The 24,011-nt window shown below is 42.2% G+C and overlaps 2 protein-coding genes across 2 annotated transcripts in view; one reads left to right on the top strand and one right to left on the bottom strand.

The window, feature by feature from the left end:
• LOC144613800 (uncharacterized) overlaps window positions 1-1,264 on the bottom strand; it is a 43,565-nt gene extending 42,301 nt beyond the window's left edge. Inside the window, exon 1 of the mRNA XM_081790833.1 lies at window positions 1,009-1,264. Within this exon, the coding sequence (XP_081646959.1) occupies window positions 1,009-1,249 (241 nt within the window). The 5' untranslated portion in view covers window positions 1,250-1,264. The remainder of the gene's footprint in view (window positions 1-1,008) is intronic.
• A 2,499-nt stretch (window positions 1,265-3,763) lies between these two features.
• On the top strand, window positions 3,764-22,203 carry NARS1 (asparaginyl-tRNA synthetase 1). The gene is made up of 15 exons (XM_060613956.3): window positions 3,764-3,953; window positions 5,006-5,085; window positions 7,818-7,883; window positions 7,977-8,069; window positions 8,156-8,245; window positions 9,397-9,475; window positions 10,764-10,834; window positions 12,949-13,035; window positions 14,501-14,722; window positions 14,828-15,027; window positions 15,445-15,580; window positions 16,213-16,326; window positions 19,783-19,914; window positions 20,209-20,340; window positions 21,077-22,203. Exons 1-15 carry the CDS (start codon window positions 3,911-3,913, stop codon window positions 21,206-21,208), a joined length of 1,677 nt encoding a protein of 558 aa, XP_060469939.1. The 5' UTR covers window positions 3,764-3,910; the 3' UTR covers window positions 21,209-22,203.
• Window positions 22,204-24,011: the final 1,808 nt, after the last annotated feature.

Here is a 24,011-nt window from a genome sequence, read left to right as displayed (position 1 = left end):
AAGGGAAGAGCTGAGTGGGGGAGGGTGCAAATGAGGCAGGTCCTTCAGCAGTTTGGTTGAAGGCTTGAAGATGTGATTCGTGCAGAATCGTGAAACAAGAAATTAATGATGTTTTTTTTTTTTTTTTTAAATTTTTTTTTTTTCAACGTTTTTAATTTATTTTTGGGACAGAGAGAGACAGAGCATGAACGGGGGAGGGGCAGAGAGAGAGGGAGACACAGAATCGGAAACAGGCTCCAGGCTCCGAGCCATCAGCCCAGAGCCTGACGCGGGGCTCGAACTCACGGACCGCGAGATCGTGACCTGGCTGAAGTCGGACGCTTAACCGACTGCGCCACCCAGGCGCCCCAATGATGTTTTTTTAATACCATTTCTAGTCTATCTTAGGAGGCTTACTGTATGCCAAGCACATACGAGGCATATTTGTATACTTGATCTCCAATAAACTCACAACAGCCTTTCCAGAAGATTCTCATTTTACAATGGAAAAATCTGCGCCTCACACTGGTGACGGAACCTGGCCGGCGTCAGGGAGGCAGAAGATAGAGAATCCTGAATCCTATGTATGTAGCTGGCTTCAGCGCCCCAGCTGCAGAGTTATCATTATTCACCATCCTTACAGGGTAAGCATCCAGCAGGGTTTTAAAATGATTTCGCTCTTTAAAAAAAAAAAAAAAAAAAAAAAACTTGTTTTAGAAAGAGATTATAGATTAGGTGCTTATGAACGAGTTCACAAACATCAAGGAGCCTGGAAAGCGCAGAAATTAACGAACAAACCTAAGTGCTTAAACTTTACAACGAGAAGGTAAGTTACAATCCTGAAGCTAACAGTTTCATCGTCACGGTAACTCCTACGTTTTGTTTGCAGTTTCAGGCAGGTTTTAAGTAGGACGGGGATTTTTGGACTGCTTGCCATCTCGCTAATTAATTGGACACTGGGCCTCCCCTCCCTCCACCCGTCCCCGTTCCCGGCCTGGGGATGGGTAAAGGAGCCTTAGAGGTGCTTACAGTGTAGTTCGCATCTTCTCTCTCCGGAGACTGTCTCGAGGAGCACATCGCTAGGTGCAGGAGCGAACTCTATAGACGTCTGCGGGATTGCTCCGAGACAGCGCGGGAAAGGCAGGGCTTCCGCGACGAGCGCGAGCCCGGGAGCTTCCACGCACACCTGGAGGTGCTGCGCGGAGCCGAAAGGCAGGACCAGGTGAGGTAAAAGCGGAAGCGGCCGGAGACAACATGGCGGCGCTGGCATCGCGCGCCCTGAGTTCAAGCAGGCGGTCCGCTACGGTGGCCCGTGAGAGCCATTACAGAATTAGGTCAACGACTCGCATCCCGCGCCTGGTGGAGGGAAGTGTAAATCAGCCCTGACTGGGATGACCCTGAGCCCTGAGTGGCCGCAAAGGCGGGCCCTCGAGGACCACGAGAAGGGGGCGCCCCCAGCTGGCCTGAGTCGTATTAGGAGACAGAGGAACAGTGCATTTCATTTATTTCATTTCATTTCATTTCATTCATTCAGTTTTGTTCTTGGAAGTGACCCTTTCAGCGATACTGTAGGGAAAGTTCCTGCGATACTGTAGGGAAAGTTTCGGAGGGAGGTCGGACTAAGAGACTGGTCGGCCAAACATTTAGTGCACGAAGGGCAGTCCAGATGACAATTTCTTAGAGCCACCTGTCAGGAGTTAGATGCAGCCAGCCTGCAGCGAGGGAGCTGGGGGAATACCCCAACCTCACTCTCCTCCCTCTGCTCTCCTGCCTGTGCTCCTGGCTAGCTGTATCTCAACAGAAGCCAGAGAGCCTGTTGATGTGTTCCCCATTAGTCAGCCTCTGGGACCCAGAGCAAAGTGAAGAGGAGAAATTCATCTGGCTGGGCTGTGACGGGCAGCCCCTGGGACGGTTCCCACTGAGCTTCGCCTCCTGGTATTCACCCCCTCGTGTAATCCTCTCCCGTGCTGTACTACGTTGGTTTGTGTGACCTGTAGAAGTAGAAATGATGAAACGGGATGAAATGTTACCCCACTAATCAGATTACAAAAGGCACTTTAGCTTGGGATTTGGTCACTGTGGGAGGCAGCTTTCCAAGATGGCCCCCTTGATCCTCACCTCCTAATAGTCATGCCTGGTGTAAAACCCTGTGTTTGAGTGTAGGCTGGACCAAGTGACTGGATTCTAACAAGCAGAATATGGTGAATGTTAAGGATGTCACTTCTGGGAGTAGGCTGCAAAAGACTGTGCCTTTCATCTTGTTTGCTTGCTGTGATGTTTGCCCATTGGAGGGCCCATATGGCAAAGAAATGAGGCCAACAGACCACGAGGAACTGAACCCCGCCAACACTTACCTGAGTGTGGAAAAAAATTCACCCCAGGTGAGACTTAAGCATCTTAAAGTATGATGACCGCAGCCCCAGCTGACACCTTGATTGCAGCCTTTTGAGAGACCTAAGCCAGAGTCCCCAGCCAAGCCTTGCCCAGATTCCTGGTCCACAGACATGAGAAGCCAAATGTTGCCAGTTTGAGGGTAATTTATCATATACAACGACAGGTAATTAACACAGCTTCTCTCTCTCTGATCACTTGCTTTGGGGGAAGTCAGCTGTCCTGTCATTAAAAGCACTATGGGGAACCCAGCTGGACAAGAAGGCAAGTAGGCCTTCTGCCCACAGCCATACGAGTGAGCTCCGTAGCAGATCCTCCCCTAGCCAAACTTCAGAAGACTGCAGCCCCTGCCCACAGCTTGATTCAGGAGACCCAGAGCCCCAACCCCCAGCGAAGCCACTCCTGGAATTCCTGGCTCTCAGAAACTGTGTGTTTGTTGTTTTAAGCGCCCAAGGTTTGAGGTAATTTGCTTTGCAGCAACAGATCACTAATACTTGTGTGGACAAACAGAAAAAGTGAGCAAAGAGGGAAAGGGAAAGTCCGTGAAATTAGCTGAAGTACTCTTGAAGAGAAGTATTTGGTTCCTATTCTCCATAGAGTCTGAACCTATGCACGTTGTTATTTTTAGTTTCTTTCATAACAAAAATAAGTTTTCCTTTGACTCAAGGACAAACTCTGGTATTCCACTCAACAGAGAATGATGACCAATGATGACCTTAGCTACCTTTTTTTTTTTTTTTTTTTTTAGTATCTATTATGCACTGGGCAGTGTACTTGTATCATACTTCCCAAATAGGGAAATTGAAACATAGACAGGTTAGGGAATTTATCCCAAGGCAGTTAGTAAAAGGCAGAACCAGAATTTCAGCCAGGTTTGAAGCCTTAGTTCTTTCCGCATTATTATGGCCTAAGAGTGATCCTTACAACTTTATATAAAAATATTCATAATCCAAATCATAAATACGTAAGTGCTGTACGTTCATCCATTTACGTTAGAAAGTTAAAGCATCTTCCTATGTCACAACAGGCAACCCATGTGAGGGCCTCTTCTGTCCCTCACCCTCATCCCCACCTCGTGGCTAGCTCTCAATATATTTGATGATATTAATTCCACAAGCATTCCAACATTTGGGGATACGGAGCGAAACTTCTGGTCTGATTTCCAAAAGGGCCCCAGCGCACCTACAGCTGGGGGCAGAATTCAGCAGGGAAAACAGGCAGGTGGAGACCGTAGGGAAAGGATTGTAGCCCCTCCCCCGGCTCCCGGGTCTAAGCCTCCTGGGAGTTCCCAAGGGAACAGTGCCGGAGAGCCCCTCAGCGCGCGGGGGCGGGGCGTCGGACCCGGAAGTTGTCTCTGCCCGACCCAAAGATGGCGGCTGCAGTGACGCCCGCCCTCATGTCGTATCTTCCTGTACCCAATGCGCCTTGACGCTCGGGTGATTCGCCGGGGCGGCCTATGCGCGTCGTTCTGATGCAACGTCCGAGTCGAGGAATCCTCCGGTGCACGTTGGGGTGACAAGGCAGCAGTGCGTTGCAGGCGATGTCCTTGGAGGTGACCGGGCCGACCGCAGGGATGGTACTAGGTGAGCGGGGATCGGGGACTCCGGAGTGTGTAAGTGGAGCGATGCCCCTGCGTGGGGCAGGAAGCTAGTTGCAGTGGATTGCCTGGTCCCGAGTGGGTGGTCCACCGCTATTTATTCGTGAAAGATGGGAGCGAGGGAGGGGCCTGGACCCCAGCTGGGTCCCGACTCGCGGAGCGGGGCCCGGTTCCCCGGGAACCCCCAACGTCCGGGGACTGCGATGGCGGCAGCCCCGGACCCTGCCCCACGGCGAACCGTCTCGTGATTCAGCTGAGACTTGGGCACTGCGAGGCACTGTGAGACATCAGAGTAATCCCCAAATATGTAAGCTCTTCCAAGAGATCATCCCGAAAGGACTTGAGAATGCTAATTCGCTTTCACACATCCTCATTTATATTGAGATTTCCGGGGGACCATATGGTGCAGTAGAAAAAGGAAAACAGAGACCTGGATTGATGTCACTGTTCACACTCAACTAGTTATAAGGCCTTCTGCAGTTTGTTTAAGCTCAGAGCTTCGGTATCCTTTAAAGATCAGACGGAGGTGGTATTTATTTGACATCTGTGCACTGTCACTGGGATATCTGTTTTGTATGTGTTATTTCGTCCTCCGTGCGGCCGATCAAGATGGGTATCATGTTTTCCCTCATTTCATAGACAAATAAGCTCAGAAAGGTTAAGTGAATTCCTGAGGATCACCTGGCTTTTAAAGCACAACATCCAAGATTCCAGTCTGGTCTGGCCAACTCCAAAGCCTTTTTTTTTGTTTTGTTTTAATTGTTTTGGACTCCAATAGATACAGAAGCAGTCTCACAAATTAGAATCATCAAAGTTCATTTTGAAAAGCCAAATTTGTAACTAGTGTGTTTTTATGTAATGTCACTGAAATAAGGGAGTAGGAAAGTAATTATGATATTTCTTTTGGACTGTGGTAATTTTTGCTAATCAGTTGCTTGTTCTGTTCACAAAGGTAAAGAATGGATGAAGTAGTTACAGTATGAGGTGACTAATAATTATTGGCCAAGTGAGTAACTTAACTCTCCTTTTGTAAAACAGAGCTCTATGTCTCGGATCGAGAGGGAAATGATGCTACAGGTGATGGAACCAAGGAGAAACCTTTTAAAACAGGTCTAAAGGTAACGTCTCATTAGGAAAATGGCTTTGTGTTTATTAATGACTTATGTCTATTGCTCTGTGAGTTGTCAATGATTTTATTTCAGGAAGTAGATTGTTTTTTAATTTTTTTTATGTTTATTCATTTTTGAAAGACAGAGACAGAGCACAAGCAGGGGTGGGGTGGAGAGAGAGGGGGACACAGAATCCAAAGCAGGCTCCAGGCTCCGAGCTGTCAGCACAGAGCCCGACGCGCGGCTCAAACTCACTAACCTCGAGATCGTGACCTGAGCCGAAGTCGGATGCTCAACCGACTGAGCCACCCAGGCACCCCAAGAAGTAGATTTGAAGAGAATTTTCAGGAAAGAGAAAATGAGGAATGTATACAGCTGTGTAGCTTTAAGAGTATTGGATGAAGAAGGTTTTAAACTTAATTTGAACATTTTGAAGAGGTGTCTTCTTTTTCTTTCTTATCACCCTGAGAGAGAACATGCGAAACTCACTAGAGGATTTTTATTTTTATTTTTTAATTTTTTTTAATGTTTATTTATTTTTGAGACAGAGACACAGCATGAGCAGGGAAGGGGCAGAGAGAGAGGGAGACACAGAATGTGAAGCAGGCTCCAGGCTCTGAGCTGTCAGCACAGAGCCCGACGCAGGGCTCGAACTCACGAACTGTGAGATCATGACCTGAGCCGAAGTTGGACGCTTAACCGACTGAGCCACCCAGGCGCCCCAAGGGTTTTTAGATCATGAGAAATAATAGTACGTTAGTAAATTAGCATTCTGTCTTCACTCTACAGACTACTGAATCACTGAGTGTCTGTTCTGAGACACGGGTCCATTCTTAGTGTACTAATATAAATTAGATTCTTTGAGTCTCAAGACTCGGGATCATGTCTAGATTCTAGTGGTAAATTCACTAAGAGGCCTCTTGGGAGATTAGAAGAAATCTGGGCATGAATTTCATGTGAGGGAGGCTGAGTCATAACTTTTAGAGGGAAATCTTTCATTTCCGGTTGTTTTGGGGTGATTCCTATGGCTCCCCAAAATTGACAACAGTGTTTAGGTGAATGTTTGCAGAATGTCACTATTAGCAAAAGTGTGCCATTCTAATTTGGGGAATTAAAGTTTGGGTCTTTCAATTTCAGTGATAAAAGAAGAGCCATCAGTAGAGAGTATCAGGTAGCAAATTCCTAATGATTTACAAACATCTCTACAAAGTCTGATTATTAAAAAGAATTCCTCCTCTTGGATGTTATTAAAAGATCCAGGTTCCCTCCTTTGCGATGATCATTGAGTTGGGGTTAGCGTTAAGACAAGATGAAAATTATTTTCCAGGTTTGGAAACTAGACCTTTAGTTTTTGTAAGCTGCAGATCCTATACCTGGAGAGACTAATTTGTTACATTTCGTGGTTGACTGAATCAAGTAATATAAACTATGAAATATAAATGACACGGCAACACCTGATATGTCTTCATATTTATGAAAAGAGGTGTTCTACATGGAGGAATTTTTCAAATTAAATGAGGCTTACTTAGCCTTAATGTTCTCAACCATTGTTTTTGTTTCTGAAAGAGTTTCAGAAACAACTTCCCTGATTTCTTAATGAAGATTAACCATTTAGGCGTAATCTGTGACTGTCTTTTATCGTTAGCTCTTTCTCCTCTGTCGTTCTCAGTATACTTCCTGCTGGTCCCCACAGCCCCTTAAAATCTTTCTTCCAGGCTGCTTATACTGGGAAACTGTATACAGTTGATCCTTGAACAATACACCCCCGCAGAGTCAAATCTGTATATAGCTTTTGACTTCCCTAAAACTTAACTACTAATAGCTTCCCGTTAAGCAGAAGTTTTACCAATCACATAAACAGTCAACACATATTTTGAATGGTATATGTATTATATATTGTATTTTTTAAAAAAGTAAACTAGAAGAAAAAACACGTTAAAATCATAAGGAAGAGGGGCACCTAGATGGCTCAGTCATTTGAGTGTCCTACTTTGGCTCAGGTCAGGATCTCACAGTTATAAGTTCAAGACCCACATCAGGCTCTCTGCTGTCAGCATGGAGCCCGCTTCAGATCTTCTGTCCCCCCCTCTCTCTCTCTGCCCCTCCATTGCTTGCACTCTTTCTCTCAAAAATAAAAATAAACCTTAAAAAAAAATAAAATAAGGAAGAGAAAATGTACTTACAGTACTATACCGTATCTGTGGGAAAAAATCTGCATAAGTGGACCCACTCAGTTAAAAAAAAATTTTTTTTAATGTTTATTCATTTTTGAGAGGCAGACTGTGAGCAGGGGAGGGGCAGAGAGAGAGGAAGACACAGAATCCAAAGCAGGCTCCAGACTCTCAGCTATCAGCACAGAGCCCGACGCGGGGCTTGAACTCACAAACTGTGAGATCATGACCTGAGCCAAAGTCAGACATTCAACCAGCTGAGCCACCCAGGAGCCCCTGGACCCACTCAGTTTAAACCCGTGTTCAGGGGTCAACTGTAATGTGCAACTGAACTTGCTAGAATTTTTGTGAAAGGACCTGAGCACTTCTACTTTAAGCAAAGTGTCTTTAGTACATCTGACCAGTCATTCTATGAACATTGACTTTTGGCTCTTGGGGCCTGTATGCTTTTCTTCCTGGCTCTTGATTATGTCCTAGATAGCTGAAGTTGCCTCATAATTAGGATGTTATTTTGATTTCAAATATTGTACAACGTTAAAGCAATTTTCTTTTTCTCCCTTCCCACCCAAGGCTTTGATGACAGTAGGAAAAGAGCCCTTCCCCACCATTTACATAGATTCACAAAAGGAAAATGAGGTAGGTGAGCTAAAAAACTCAACAGAATTACATTTTATGAATAAATTTGCATCAGAACATGGAGGTCTTGAAAAAATATGTTTTTCTCTCTAGAGGTGGGATGTTATTTCTAAATCACAGATGAAGAACATTAAAAAAATGTGGCATAGGGAACAAATGAAGAGTGAATCCCGGGAAAAGAAAGAGGTGAGTCATGACTTTGCGACTGTGAACGGTTTTTGGGTTAGAATACTAGAAACCGTGTTAACAGATTGCTTTGTTGTTAAAATTAGGCAGAAGACAATTTGCGAAGAGAAAAGAACCTGGAAGAAGCAAAGAAGATTACCATCAAAAACGATCCAAGTCTCCCAGAGCCAAAATGTGTGAGTGTGACACATGTTGTCCCAAATATTGTGGACTTCCCACGCCAGACTGTCAGCTCTGTGTCTGAGGGGCGTGCCCCATGGTCCGTTCCTTTGCACCATTTACCCTTCCTTGCCTTTTAGAAGGCGTAGAGGGAAATTACATTTTCGAGTTACGAGGCTGGTTCTTCTGGGGTTCGTTTTATTATAAAGTTTAGTAATTAGGTGTTGAATGGTTCCTGCCCTGCCTAAAAGCTGCCTAAGTGTCCTCCCTCCCTACCTGTCCATTTCCTCACCATAAAATAAGGGGTCAAAATCCATGATTTTCATTATTACTTTTTTTAATAGTGATGTTTCTTTTTTAATATTTATTTATTTTTGAAGGAGAGAGAGAGAGAGACAGAGCATGAGCGGGGGAGGGGCAGAGAGAGAGAGGAAGACACAGAATCCAAAGCAGGCTCCAGGCTCCGAGCTGTCAGCACAGAGCCTGATGTGGGGCTCAGACTCACAAGCTGTGAGATCATGACCCGAGTTGAAGTTGGACACTTAACCGACTGAGCCACCCAGGCACCCCTGTTTTCATGACTTTTTTAAACAGATGAAACATTTTGTGATTTTGTGAATTGTATGCCTCTGTATTTTCTCTAGAACAGATGCTGGGCTGTGAGTGGACATACTTAAATGTCAAGTCGTTCTTGCTCCTGATGAATTCTCCTATTTTTCCTGTGTCCTTAACGATGAGCTGTCTTGGCTGCATTCACGCTCCCCTTCCTGTGCTCCTCTCTCCTTACCCCTCCAAAGCAAAAGCTGGCCTTGCTTAGCTTCCACCTTTCGATGTCAGGAGGGACTATGAGGGCAGGAGAGGGCTCTGTGTGGACTGGTTGTTGCTGCTATTATGAGTTCATTTCATCATTGCTTATATATCAGTATCTGAGATTCCCGATGTTTCTCAGGGTCAGTTTTACACTAAGAGAAGACTTGGATTTTTTTTTTTTTTTTAACCACTCCAATATGGTGAAACTTTTTGGTTCTGACCTGCTGTAGAATGACTGTAGTTTTGTACCATTTGTGAATCTTTAACACTTTTACTGTCATCCATCTAATAGCAGTGGAGAAGTTGATATGTGGTAAATTACACAGTTGGTCAAATGTTATTGATTTCAATTTGACAGGTGAAGATTCATGCACTGGAAGGATACAGAGGCCAAAGAGTAAAGGTATTTGGCTGGGTCCACAGGCTGCGTAGGCAAGGTAAATGGTATAGCTTTGCTTTTCTCGCTTCAATTTTAAACATCCCTGGTCTTAGGTGAAGGAGAACATTAAAGACCTTTTCTTGGGGAGAGGGGTGACATTTTTGGTATCGGAAGCTAGGTTTTAAAAGATGTAAACCATGGCCTTACTTTGTTCTTCTGTAATATGACTATTACAGGTTTAAAAATTACTTAAATGCTGGGGCACCTGGGTGGCTCAGTCGGTTAAGCGTCTGACTCTTGATTTCGGCTCAGGTCATGATCTCATGGTTTGTGACTTTGAGCCCCTCATCAGGCTCTGCGCTGACAGTGCAGAGCCTGCTTGAGATCCTCTCTCTCTTTCTCTCTCTGCTCCCTGCCCCCTCAAAAATAAATTAATAAATAAGCATTTAAGATACAAGTTATTTAAAGATTATTTAAATGCTATTTAACAGTAAGCAACCACAGAGATCAGAAGTATCCAGTAAATATTTGTCTACTTGAATTTAATTATTTAATGAAAAGCAGGGGATGTATTACAGGAAGTACAAAGCCAGATCTGAAATTTATTTATGGCAGTAGTGTTGACTCTTATAATTAGTGTATCTGCATTTTGCTTCTCCCTCGGCTCTGACTTTTTGCTTTCTCTTATTTTTATTTTTTTTAAATGTTTGTTTATTTTAAGAGAGAGTCGGGCACAAGTGGGGGAGTGGCAGAGAGAAAGGGAAAGAGAGAATCCTAAGCAGGCTCCTCACCATCAGTGCAGAGCCCAGCATGGGGCTCAATCCCACGGAACCGCGAGATCAAGTCTGAGCTAAAATCGGGAGTCAGACACTTAACCGACTGAGCCACCCAGGCACCCCTCGTATTATTATTTTTATTACATGTATTTTATTGTAAGTAGTTATCACATCCTTTGGAAATAAGATGGGGCATAAATAAAAAGAGTGATTCTGTGCAGCAATGTTTATGCCCCTCCCACTGAGCACACAGCACCATGTTATTACAGGGGATGCAGGGGTGAATAAGACCTAATCCCTCATCTCACGTGGCTTACTGTCTTGCTTTCCCATGGTCGCGTGGATCATGAGGCTCACATAGGCTTTGGGAACAGAGTGCAGAAAGTAAAGAACTTTACAAATACTGAGTAGTGATGTTACCAGTGGCCGCTTCGGAGGAAGGGGGCCACAAGGGAGGTTTGACCTTTTAACACTTAACCATGGAGTTTCCTTTTTTAATATCAAATTATGAGAAAGTACTTTTACGTGTCTTGAGAACATTCTGGCTAAATTTTTCTTTCTCACGTTTAGGAAAGAATTTAATGTTCCTAGTGTTGCGGGATGGTACGGGTTATCTTCAATGTGTCTTGTCGGATGACTTGGTAAGTGTTTTTTCTTCCTTATAGCTGAAAATCTGATTATTTTCAGTAAGTTCCTTTACTGTTAGTTTTGGGAATTTTAGGAGCGGTTTATGTATTTTAAACTGTTATGGAAAATTTCCAACACATAAAAATAGGAAACAGTACAGTTGACCCTCGAACAACATGGGTTTGAACTGCACAAGTCCGCTTTGCACATGGGTTTTTTTTACAGTATCGTAAGTGTATTTTCTCCTTTATGACCTTGTTCACGACGTCTCCCTTTCTCTAGTTTCCTTTAAGAATACAGTTTATAATGCGCATAACATGTAAAATATGTTAATTGATTTTATGTTATTGGTAAGGCTTCTGGTCAACCTTAGGCTGTTAGTTAAGTTTTGGGGGAATCAAGTGATAAGTGTATTTTTGACGGTGCAGGGGGTCAGCACCCCTAACTCCCAAATTGTTCCAGGGCAGCTGTATGAGGAAACCTCAGGGGCTCATCACCTAGCTTCGGTAACATCTTCGTCAGTTTCAGCTGCTATAATAAAGTACCATAGATTGGGTGGCTTACAAACAGAAACTTATTTCTCACAGTTCTAGAGGCCGATTGTGTTCTGGTGAGGGCCCTCTTCCTGGTTGCAGACTGCCAACTTCCTGTTGCATTTTCACATGGCAGAGAGCAGAGGAGGGGGGCAAACCCTGGTAACTCTTAAAAGGGCGCTAACCCCGTGACCCACCCTCATGACCTCATCTCATCCTCATCACCTCTGCGGAGCCTCACTTCCTCACCCCGTGCATTGGGGTGCAGGATTTCAACATACAAATTTTAGGGGGACAAAAACATTAAGTCATTAAGTAATAACTAATGTGTGGCCAGTTCTGGTTTTCTACACCCCCCCCCCACTTTTACTCCCCAGACATTGTACCATTTCATATAAATATACTTGAATTTGCATCTCCAAGAAAAAAAAATTTTTAAGTGTATTTATTTTTGAGAGATAGAGACAGAGCATGAGCAGGGAGGGACAGAGAGAGAAGGAGACACAGAATCCGAAGCAGGATCCAGGCTCCACACTGTCAGCACAGAGCCTGACACGGGGCTCGAACTCACGAACTGTGAGATCATGACCTGAGCTGAAGTCCGAGGCTTAACCAACTGAGCCACTCAGGTGCCCCCCCAAAAAATATTTCTAAGATAACCATGCTAATGTTATCACAACTTCCTAAAATGAAGACCACTCCTAATTGGTTGGTTTGAATGAGAACCCAAACCAGATCTATGTATTCCTTTGAGTTGATGTGGGTCTGAAATCTGAGTCTGTAACCATTCTTCCTTTTTCTTTTCTACCTCCATCCTCACTCCCTCCACCCGCCCCCCCACAACCAGCCCTTGCTGTTTATTTGTTTGAAAAAACCTAGTTGGTTGTCTTGTGGAACTTGTCCATTCTAGATTTGGTTGGTTGCATCCTGAGATGTCATTTAACATGTTCCTCTATCCTCTGTATTTCTTATAAGCTTATCAGATTCAGGTTTTTGGGTTTTTCTGTTTGGTCTGGTTTAGTTTGGTTTTGTTTGTTTGTTTGTTTGTTTGTTTGTTTGTTTTTGGCACAGCTACTTCCTGGGCGAGGCTCTGCTCTTTCAATCGCATCACATCACAAAACACATAAAGACACATGTTGTCTTTTTTTTTATGATTTGATGATAGTGAGTTGAAGTGTTGATAGCCTGACCCCTCCCTTATAAAGGTACTTGTCACTTTTGTCCTAATGATTTTAGTAGTATCGACGATCAAAGTCTAGGTGGACTGTTTATTATTTCAACAGTCTGAATTTTAAAGAAAAAAAATGGACTGTTCAGATATTTTTAAGAGATGTGGGCTACTGTCATTTCTGCATATATATGTGTATAAAGTGTCTATTTACTTCTATATGTTTATCTGTAAATAGATGAATCCTTCCCCCACAAAAATAGCTATTAATAGTAGATATTAGTACTAAATACTAATGGCTGTATTATTTTACCGGTTTTAGACCAGGTAACTTCTATGTCAGTAATCCCCTTAGCTTTCTGTGCATTGGAACATATATTTTGACGTAAATATGAGTCAGTAAATTTGAGCTTTAATCTTTTTACAGTGTCAGTGTTACAATGGAGTAGTCTTGGCCACCGAGAGTAGCGTTGCAGTCTATGGAATGCTGAATCTGACCCCAAAGGGCAAGCAGGTGAGTAGATTGAATTCCTCACTGGATGAATAGGTGGTGGTTTGTTCTCCAATGCTTTCTATTTGTACTTTCTGTATTTGGGAAATAAACCCGCTACTGTGATGTCCTTGCTAAATTTAACATCCCTTTACCTTTTCCAGTGAAATATGTACACTGTACATCTCACATGATACAACAAACTCAGGGATTTCCAGTTTTACAGATTTTTTAAATAACCCTCAGGGGCCATAGTAAAGCCACTTTGCTACGGATGTGTGAATAATTTTTCAGCAAGGTGGAAGTAAGAGCCATCTCCCCAAAAAATTTTATGAGAGGACAGTAACCTGAATCTGAAATTTTATGAACAGAATTTGAAAGTCTCTTTTAGAAAAATTTAACTGTAATTCTGCTAGAGAGTTGTTTGTTCTCCAGCCAACAGGCCCATAACCCACACCAGTTACAGCTACTTGTTGGTAATTATCGTTCAGGTAATTACTGTGGTTCTGCTTGTTGGCTGGGAAAGAAAACGAACCAATGTGGCATATTAACCACCAGAGGGAGCCCCTAGAGTCTTCCTGATAGACTAGAAATACTGATAAAAGAGGGTCTCCCAGACTTCATGTAAAAGAACCTACATTAAGAATAAATATCTGATTCAAGTTCACTGACGTAATGTCATTTGCAAAATGGAGTAGTCGTTACGATGTGTTACTTGCTCTCCAGGGTTTGGCACCAAGATAATTACATATATTCCATGATGCCTGGCTTCTAAAATGAATTGCTATTCATGGAATTATTAGGGAGAATTTGAATTTCTGTCATATATCTGTTCCAAAGAGAAACAGCTTTTGGCAAAATCTTTGCATTTAAGGAGTTTTTTTTTTTTTTTTTTTTTTTTTTTTTAATTTTTTTTTTCAACGTTTTTTATTTATTTTTGGGACAGAGAGAGAGACAGAGCATGAACGGGGGAGGGGCAGAGAGAGAGAGGGAGACACAGAATCGGAAACAGGCTCCAGGCTCCGAGCCATCAGCCCAGAGCCTGACGCGGGGCTCGAACTCACGGACCGCGAGATCGTGACCTGGCTGAAGTCGGACGCTTAACCGACTGCGCCACCCAGGCGCCCCTTAAGGAGTTTTTTAATATAAGTAAAGTGTTATTTTAAATTATCGGGCAAAGGTGAGAAGATACGCCGGCTGGTAATGGTGGTTAGTACTTACTCCAAGTTGCAAGATTATCATTTATTTTCTAGTTAGTGCTTTTCTATTTTGTTTTTAAATTGCATATTTACTCTGAGAGGAATATTAAAAATATCAATATAAAATTGAATTATTGGGTCTTTGTGATTGGAAAAGTAGGCTAATACTGATGAGGTCTTAGAAATACCAGGTTACCAAAAATTTTGACATGCGTTAAAATCCTCAATAATGTTAGTTTTTTGTCTTCTCCTCTCTCTCCTTTCTCCCCACCCCTCTTTCTGAAATGTAGGCTCCCGGTGGCCATGAACTGAGCTGTGACTTCTGGGAACTGATCGGGTTGGCCCCTGCCGGAGGAGCTGATAACCTGATCAACGAGGAGTCGGATGTTGACGTCCAGCTCAACAACCGACACATGATGATCCGGGGAGAAAACATGTCCAAGATCCTGAAAGCACGTTCCGTGGTCACTAGGTGCTTTCGAGATCACTTCTTTGATAGGGGATACCATGAAGTAAGTGTGTGTTCATCTTTTGTAAAACAAACGATACCTTCTGCCATTTTTACACTTGAATGGTGGCACTCACTAGCCTTTGTTTACGCCTTTCCATTGGAACAGGTTACTCCTCCAACGTTAGTGCAAACACAGGTGGAAGGTGGTGCTACGCTCTTCAAGCTGGACTATTTTGGGGAAGAGGCATTTTTGACTCAGTCCTCTCAGTTGTACCTCGAGACCTGCATTCCGGCCCTGGGAGATGTGTTTTGTATTGCACAGTCATACCGGGCAGAACAGTCCAGAACACGAAGGCACCTGGCTGAGTACAGAATTGTCTTTTTATTGTTATTTAAAAAGAATAGTTTTAAGAACGTATGTTTAGAGAAGCAATCTTTATGTAGGAAAATGATGTCTATGTAAAAAAAAAAAAAAATTGACCTATTAAAAGGGTATGTGGAAGGCAGTTCAACAAATTAATGGAAGTCATGTATGGTTTTGCCTCCTAGGCCAGAGCTAGCTTTGGGCTCTTCTTTGACTTGGCCTTGATCCTTTATAAGGGATAAACAAATCACTATTCACAGGGGAAAGAAAGGGGCCCTAAAACTAAGTTGCTGAGTTGGGAGTTGGTCAGTGGTGCTGGAATTGCACATTTCTGGGCAGTTTTGCAATGTTAATGTCCTTGCTTGGGAGAAACTTGGCAGAAAAGAAGAGCGGCCCCCAGCTAGTGTCTTGTTCTTCAGATACACACACGTGGAAGCAGAGTGCCCTTTCCTGACCTTTGAGGAGCTCCTGAATCGATTGGAGGACTTGGTTTGTGATGTGGTGGACAGAGTCTTGAAATCACCTGCAGCAAGCATAGTTCGTGACCTCAACCCGGTAGGAGTACTGTTTTATGGACATGCAAAATCAGAATTTTTTTTCGGAAAGTAATGAAGTCTTCACCATCAGTTTTTCTAGATTTAATGATGTGAGCTCTGAAATAACTCACTTTTATGTGTATATACACACACACACACACATATATACATATATATACATATATATGTATCTATACATATACATACATATGTGTGTGTGTGTGTATACATATATATACATATATATATATTTTTAAGCATATGATTGGGACATAGCTTTATTATTAGTTTCAGGTGTACAGCATAATGTTTTGATATACAATTTGTTCTTACGATGCAACCTTCTAAGATCTATTCTCTTAGCAACTTTCAAATTTATAAATCGAGTATTGTTAGATATAGTCCCCTTGTTGCACATTATATCCTCAGGACTGACTTATTTTATAACTGGAAGTTTGTACCTTTTGGCCACGTTCCCGCATTTCTGTACTTATATTTTTAAGAGAAACTTTGATTCCATTGGTAGGAATGTCCTCGTTGTTTGCTAGTCGGAAATAACATTTTGCAATAACGACGAACAGTTTTTCTTAAAATGGAGCTCTCAGTGTTACCGCTTCTTCACATACACTGTATTTTTTCTTTCCGTTATAGAACTTCAAGCCCCCCAAACGGCCTTTTAAGCGAATGAACTATTCAGATGCTATCGTGTGGCTGAAAGAACACGACATAAAGAAAGAAGATGGAACTTTCTATGAATTTGGAGAGGTATGTATTGCTTTCTAATTGTTGTTTCAAAGGTGTCATTGTGAGCCAGTGGACCGCTACTCTGGTTATTTAACCAGTAATGCAGGAGGCATCTGCTTCTGGTCAAATAAATGGTAACAACAGACCCACCTCCTCCCTGGGGTTGTTAGGATTCAGAATCCGCAAGTGTAGAGTAAGCCTTACAACGGTACATCTCTGTAGCGTTCAGTAAATAGCTGTCACATCTTTTGCCTCTTTCCTCTTCTTCCATGATCAATCCGTGGTCTTGATTTACTCTAGTGGTAATTCTCAAGACTAGTGGGAGGCTTCAGATAGGTCAGAAAGGTGTAAACTTTAAAATTACATGCAGGGGGCGCCTGGGTGGTTCGGTCCTTTAAGTGTCCAACACTTGATTTTGGCTCAGGTCATGATCTCACAGTTCGTGAGTTCGAGCTCCACATTGGGCTCTGCACTGATAGTGTGGAGCCTGCTAGGGATATTCTCTCTCTCTCTCTCTCTCTCTCTCTCTCTCTCTCTCTCTCTCCCCCTCTCCCCCTCTCCCCCCCTCCCCCTCTCTCCCCCTCTCTCCCCCTCTCTCCCCCTCTCTCCCCCTCTCTCCCCCTCTCTCCCCCTCTCTCCCCCTCTCCCCCCCTCTCCCCCTCTCTCCCCCTCTCCCCCTCTCCCTCCCTCTGTATCTGCCCCTCCCTCACTCATGCTCACTCTCCCTCAAAATAAATTAATTAATTAAAAAAAATGAATTACATACAAAATATTGGTTGTTTATGTTCGTTTTATTTGTCTGGAGAAAGTAACCTGGCTCTTTCAAAGAGGATTCCTCTCCCAAAAGAGTATATTAAAACTTTTTCAGGTGGAGAAGAGTCAAAGAAAATAGCTGTTGTTTGAAATGCAAACCAAGAGAGCAGGCCTTGATGGGGAAGGTGGTCTAGTGTTTCAGATAAACTGGGAATGTATATTAGAGGTATAGATTGTTAACACTATTAAGCCCTCTTCCCTGTGCATTTAATCATTTCTTACATGGTATTTGAAAATCTGTTTTTATAGATAAAATTTGAGTATTGCTATTTAAAAAAAAAAAAAATATATATATATATATATATATATATATGAGTGGCATATATATATATATATATATATATGAGTGGCATATATATATATATATATGAGTGGCATATATATATATATATATATGAGTAGCATATATATATATATATATATATGAGTAGCATATATATATATATATATATATATGAGTAGCATATATATATATATATATATATATGAGTAGCATATATATATATATATATGAGTAGCATATATATATATATATGAGTAGCATATATATATATATATATGAGTAGCATATATATATATATATATATGAGTAGCATATATATATATATATATATATATATGAGTAGCATATATATATATATATATATATGAGTAGCATATATATATATATATATATATGAGTAGCATATATATATATATATATATATATGAGTAGCATATATATATATATATATATATGAGTAGCATATATATATATATACATATATGAGTAGCATATATATATATGAGCTGCTAACTAAAGTTTTGTTTCATTTTTGGAAGGAATTTACAGAGAGGACAAACAGTATATTAGACCTCTATAAATTACTTCTAGTGTTTCAGTTGGTGGTGTATAATAACAAAATTTGGGGGCCGCCTGGGTGGCTCAGTAGGTTAGGCGTCCAACTTTGGCTGAGGTCATGATCTCGTGATCTGTGAGTTTGAACCCCATGTCAGGCTCTGTGCTGACAGCTCGGAGCCTGGAGCCTGCTTCAGATTCTGTGTCTCCCTCTCTCTCTGCGCTTCTGCCGCTCATGTTCTGTCTCTCTCTCTCCGTCTCTCTCTCCCTCAAAAAATAAAGAAACACTTTAAAAAAATGTTTGTATTGAAGATTTGAGAATTGTTATTACCTAAAACTTAGCAAAGTAGTGTCACAAAGTTGAGTGGAAAGAGCACAATGTTTGGAGTAAGAAGCCCTCCAGGTGGGCTTAGCTCCCACCTGTGTCCTTACTGCTGAGTAATGGGAGGCCAGTGACCCCACCCCCTGGTTCTTTATCTCCACTGTGGAGGTAAGAGCAGCTTTGCCAAGTTGTGAGGACTCCGTGAATTGAATGCTTAGTCGGGTCCGAGGCTCAAAAGGCCCTCGAAGCTTGTCAGCATTTATTGTACGCTGATGTCATCCTGTACACATGAGGAGACCAGAGTACATATGGGGTCCTCCAACTTTTTGGAATGTGCAGTAAGACCATTTCCTCCCGGGGGCGCCTGGTGGCTCAGTCGGTTAAGCATCCAACTTCGGCTCAGGTCATGATCTCACGGCTCGTGAGTTCGAGCCCCGCGTCGGGCTCTGTGCTGACAGCTCAGACCCTGGAGCCTTCTTGGGATTCTGTGTCTCCCTCTCTCTCTGCTCCTCTCCTGCTTGCACTCTGTTTCTCTCTCTGTCTCTCTCTAACATGGATAAACGTTAAATTTTGTTTTTTTTTAATACCATTTCCTCCCAGTTAAGTCTCACTCTAGTAGGTAAAGCAGATGAAAGCTGAGGGACCAGTATTATCCAACTCATCTCCCATTTCCTCTCTTTACTTTAGAGGGCACAGGCCTCCCGGGACTGGGGCTTGGTGACCCCTGTGCCAGGTGATTGCTAAGCTCCATTTTGGCTCTTAGGTTAAACATATCAATGAGTCTTGTCCTGTTCTCTCAGTCAGTTTGTACTGAGACAAGACTTTTCAGTTTTAACTTGAATTTATGTGTGGTTTACCCAGATGATGTTTTGAATGAGAAGCAGACTAGCCCTGTTCTTCATCATCTAACATTTCTCGGCTAACTATTCTACGTGCGGTTACGCTTATGAACTTGACACTGGTTATTTGTCTTATGACTCTTGTCTTCCTACCATTGAAGCCACATAGATTTATTGTAACAGGAAAAGAAGTACAGATGACAGGACAGTTTAAAGATTAGTGTTATTAATAACACTGTGCATAGACCAGTGATATTCTGGAGCATTCACTGATGATCTTATGCCATATGGGACTAAGTGGACCATGTTTGCTTCAGAGCTAGACGAAACTGGCCCCTGAGAAAAGTAACTGAACAGTATCTAGTCACAGTGATAACGACTTGAGTGGTTTGGTTTTCGTCTCTCAAGCAGCATGGCTCTTGAGATGTACTGTAGAAGGAAGCGGATCTTTTTGCAGTTGGTTTAATAACTGCGTGTGAGTTTTTAGAATACCTTGATTGTTTTTGAAAGAAACTGTTGCTTCCACCCATGGGTATGGGTTGTGGATGGGTGTGTATTCTTTACTGTATTGCATTCATGAGATAAGGGCTGCTTCTGGGTGAGAGCTGCCTCTGTCTTGTTGGCTTTCGAGTAGTAAATGTTAATGAAGCCTTATTTCACCGCAGGATATCCCAGAAGCTCCTGAGAGACTGATGACAGACACCATTAATGAGCCCATCTTGCTATGTCGATTTCCCGTAGAGATCAAGTCCTTCTACATGCAGCGATGTCCTGAGGATTCCCGCCTTACAGAATCTGTCAGTTTGTGATTCAGATCATAATTTTGCTCCTTAAGGGGGTGGGGACTGCCACTGGAATAAGATACAGCTCATGGCAAATGCTGCATTATACATCTAGAATGGCAATATTTAAAGAAGTGGGTTTTGTCTTCTGATTGGGTTTAACATTTCTTGTTAAATTACAGGATTTTAATGTTACATCCATAGTGCTCTGTTAGCTGTAAGAGTTTCATTGTGGTTTTCCTTGAAACTAGAGCCGTGTCATGACTGACAGTTTAGTAGTAACTGCATTTTATTTACTTGTTTTTAAAGGTGGATGTGTTGATGCCAAATGTTGGTGAGATTGTGGGAGGCTCAATGCGTATCTGGGATAGTGAAGAAATGCTGGCGGGTTATAAAAGGGAAGGGATTGACCCCACTCCCTACTACTGGTACACAGATCAGGTAAGAACAGTTTTGTTTTGGTTTTTACACTCTTAAATGTTTTCATTATAATAGTTCTGTATAAACTGAAACCTAAAAGGCGAGAAGTCAGTGTGGTACTTTGGTGTTTGAACGAGCTATATTCAGCTTGATGTTCTAATAGCGTGGCATGGGATTATTACTAGTTTTACCTTTGTCCAATAATATGTGCACTTCATTTGAAAAGCTACTAGCTGCTGGCCTTGTCATTGCTACTAAAATTTTAAAAAATTGTTGTTAGATTCTACCAGCGTCTAGGCTAGCTTGCATTTCCCTCTGATAAACAGAGACGTTGACTTAGTTTAAAAGTTTGAAATCTCTTCTTTTCAGGGTGACACTTAACCCCTGGTTTATTTTTCATACCAAATCATTTCTACACACGTGGCCTATGAAAGCAAATAGAATAAGAGTTCAATTCTTGGGGCGCTTGGATGGCTCAGTTGGTTGAGCGTCTGACTTCGGCTCAGGTCATGATCTCACCGTTTGTGAGTTCGAGCCCTGCATTGGGCTGTGTGCTGACAGTGTGGAGCCTGCTTCGGATCCCTCGCCCCTCTCTCTCTGCTTCTCTCTCTCTCTCTCTCTTTCTCTCACAAATAACATTTAAAAAAATTAAAAATAGAGTTGAATTCTTAACCACGATAAGTGAACTCATTTCACAGTAGAAAAATTTTAATATCTTAGACAAAATTTTAAACATCTGTTTTTTTTTTTTAAACAGAGAAAATATGGCACATGTCCTCATGGCGGATATGGCTTGGGCTTGGAACGATTCTTGACCTGGATTCTGAATAGGTATCATATCCGAGACGTATGCTTATACCCACGATTTGTCCAGCGTTGCAAACCATAACTGATTCCTCCAGAAACATTAAGGAAAGAATACAGTTTATGAAAGGAACAGACTGCCTCTTTCAAAAAAAAAGCCAAAATCTTCCCTTTTTTATTCCATTCATGTTTATCTATTTCTTTTTTCTCTACCACCAAAAGCAATTCAAATCATTTGAATATCAAGTAACATCCTATTGTCTTTGGGTTTTTTTGGGTTTTTTTGGTATTGTCATTTAAAAAAACAATATCCATCAGAAAGTTTGGGGGAAACATGTGGCATGTAACACTACAGTTATAACTCCATTTCAGCATTTTTATCTAATTATAGGTTATAATTTTTGCATCATATATGCCGCATATATACTTAAACAGTTTTTAATTATGGACTAAGACATTCCAGTAACTTAATCGTTTCGTCCTGTTAAGTGTAACTGGAATTCTTTAATTTATGTCATTTTATTGTATTCGTGAGTTAGAACATCTTGGGGGAAAATTGACAGTGTGGTGTAAAAATCTGCTAGTGTTAGAACAATGTGATTCGGTAATAGATACTGGAATCAAACAAACACACTTTTGCATTGGTTATTAATCTTTTCTAATTGTGTAGAGCTGCTTCTAATTCTAAAGCATATGAATTGGTGTGGAAGAATTTGTAAAAATGGAATTGCCCTAAACAATTTGAAGTTACAGCAAAAAAATTTTTTTTTTTTGGTTCCTAGCGTTAGGTTAAGCTAAAGAGGCAGTGAGCTTCCCTCTTTCCTGGTAATTTCTAAGTAATTAAGAATGAATAAATTCCGAAAGAATTTGCAGCTGGAATCTTAATGACAATTGTACGTGGCTGTCTGAGTCTTCCCACACTGTGTCTTTAGATCTAATCTGTGTTACCTTATTAACTCCTAGCAGGCTTATTGAATGCCTTCATTTCAGATTTGGTTAATTTCTCTCCCAAAATGCATGTCATGTATTCTCAATAGGCTGTATTCCCAGCAATCAATAAATGGACACACATAAAAACTATTTGCTGGCTTAATTTTTCTTTTTTCTTTTTTTTTTTTTTAATTTTTTTTCAATGGTTTTTATTTATTTTTGGGACAGAGAGAGACAGAGCATGAACGGGGGAGTGGCAGAGAGAGAGGGAGACACAGAATTGGAATCAGGCTCCAGGCTCTGAGCCATCAGCCCAGAGCCTGACGCGGGGCTCGAACTCACGGACCGCGAGATCGTGACCTGGCTGAAGTCGGACGCTTAACCGACTGCGCCACCCAGGCGCCCCATGGCTTAATTTTTCTAAAGCTGAACATCTCAGTCTTACATTAGCTCATGCCTTTTTCATTTTTGTCAATCTTTTTATTTTTCATAATGTGTATATGGGAAGTTAGATATTACCAAATTTAGTAGGTATTATTAAAATTACATAATAGTGAAGAGGAACAAGTTTTAAAAATTAGATGTGGGTTCTAGTTAAGTTTTGTAATCTTTGTTATTTTTGGACACATTAGATTATATCCTATTTTGCAATTAAGTGAAATGACAGATGGAAATGGGGCATTTATAGTATATTTGGCCTGTGGGGCACCTGGCCTGCTCAGTCAGTTGTGTCTGACTCTTGATTTGGGCTCAGCTCATGATCTCACGGTTCATGAGTTTGAGCCCCACATTGGGCCCTGCACTGACAGTGTGGAGCCTGCTTGGGATTTTCTCTCTCTCTCTGTCTACCCTTTCCCCACTCATACACATGCATTCTCTCTCTCTCTCTCTCTCCCCCTCCTCCCCCCCGCCCACCACCCCCTCCAAAATAAATGAATAAACTTAAGATATATCGTATATTTGGCCTGTATCTTTAAGTAGAAAGTACTTGGAAGAAAGTGAATGAGCTCTGACTGGATTCAACGAGGCAGTTCATTTGCTCAGAATTTGAGGACGAGGTTGGACCCAGTTAGTCTAAATTTTAATTGTGTAAATAAATGGAGAATTTTGAATACTGAGAGAGAGCTGTGGGATTAGGTGGGGATAAATGCGTCAAGGTCATGGTGACATCGGGCCAAGAATCTGAGCGTGGCGAGCAGCAAACCTCATGCACGTGGATGTTCTTCCCTTGACCGTGTAGTTGTTACTGCCACCTGGTGTCACAGCCCCATCCTGAGGCCCCACCGTGTGTCCAGCCACAGACACCCAGTTCCGAGTTCCTGTTCCTGCGGGACTGTCCCCTCACGGCTCTTTCCTGACGTGGCTCTTTAAGTTGATTCTTCCCCCTCAACCCCCTTTACCTTTGCTACTTGTGCAACAGGCCTGCTTGAGGTTTTGGGGACGGACGGGAGGCTACTCGGCAATTCAGACGACTTTGGTATTAACTCTCCCTCTTGTGTCTGGCAGCCGCTTGCAGCCACCCAGCTTTTACCTTTTTGCTCAGCGTCTCCCTCCCCGCTCCGCACCTGCTTGCCTCTAGCATTTACTAAAACTTTCTTTAGTGTACAGGGCAGTACGACCCTGTCAGAAGCAACCTTCCTTCCTACGCACTGGAATCACTTGGGGACCTTAAAAATGCCGATGTCTGGGTCTTATCCCAGACTAATTGAATCCAAAGTTCAGGGATGGGTCCTGGATGTCTTTCAGAAGCTACCCAGGTGGGGCTTTTGGACAGCCAGGTTGACCATCACTGAGTAGCTCCCTGCTACTTTTTTTTTTTCTTTTTTTAAGTGTATTTATTTTGAGAGAGAGAGAATCCCAAGCAGGCTCTGCACTGCTAGTGTAGAGCCTGACATGGGTCGCGAACCCACGAACCGTGAGATCATGACCTGAGCCAAGATTAAGAGTCAGATGCTCAA

The sequence above is a fragment of the Panthera onca genome, chromosome D3 (genome assembly GCF_046562875.1).
Source record: "Panthera onca isolate mPanOnc1 chromosome D3, mPanOnc1 haplotype 2, whole genome shotgun sequence".
NCBI classification, from domain to species: Eukaryota; Metazoa; Chordata; class Mammalia; order Carnivora; family Felidae; genus Panthera; species Panthera onca.
The sequence above is the reverse complement of the archived record's forward strand: the minus strand, read 5'-3'. Positions and strand labels throughout refer to the sequence as shown.

Coding starts and splice junctions, on each gene's coding strand:
- NARS1 (XM_060613956.3), top strand. CDS start 3,911: ATGTCCTTGGAGGTGACCGGGCCGACCGCAGGGATGGTACTAG. Junction 14,723..14,827: donor TTGATAGGGGATACCATGAA/GTAAGTGTGTGT, acceptor CCATTGGAACAG/GTTACTCCTCCAACGTTAGT. Junction 15,028..15,444: donor ACACGAAGGCACCTGGCTGA/GTACAGAATTGT, acceptor CTTGTTCTTCAG/ATACACACACGTGGAAGCAG.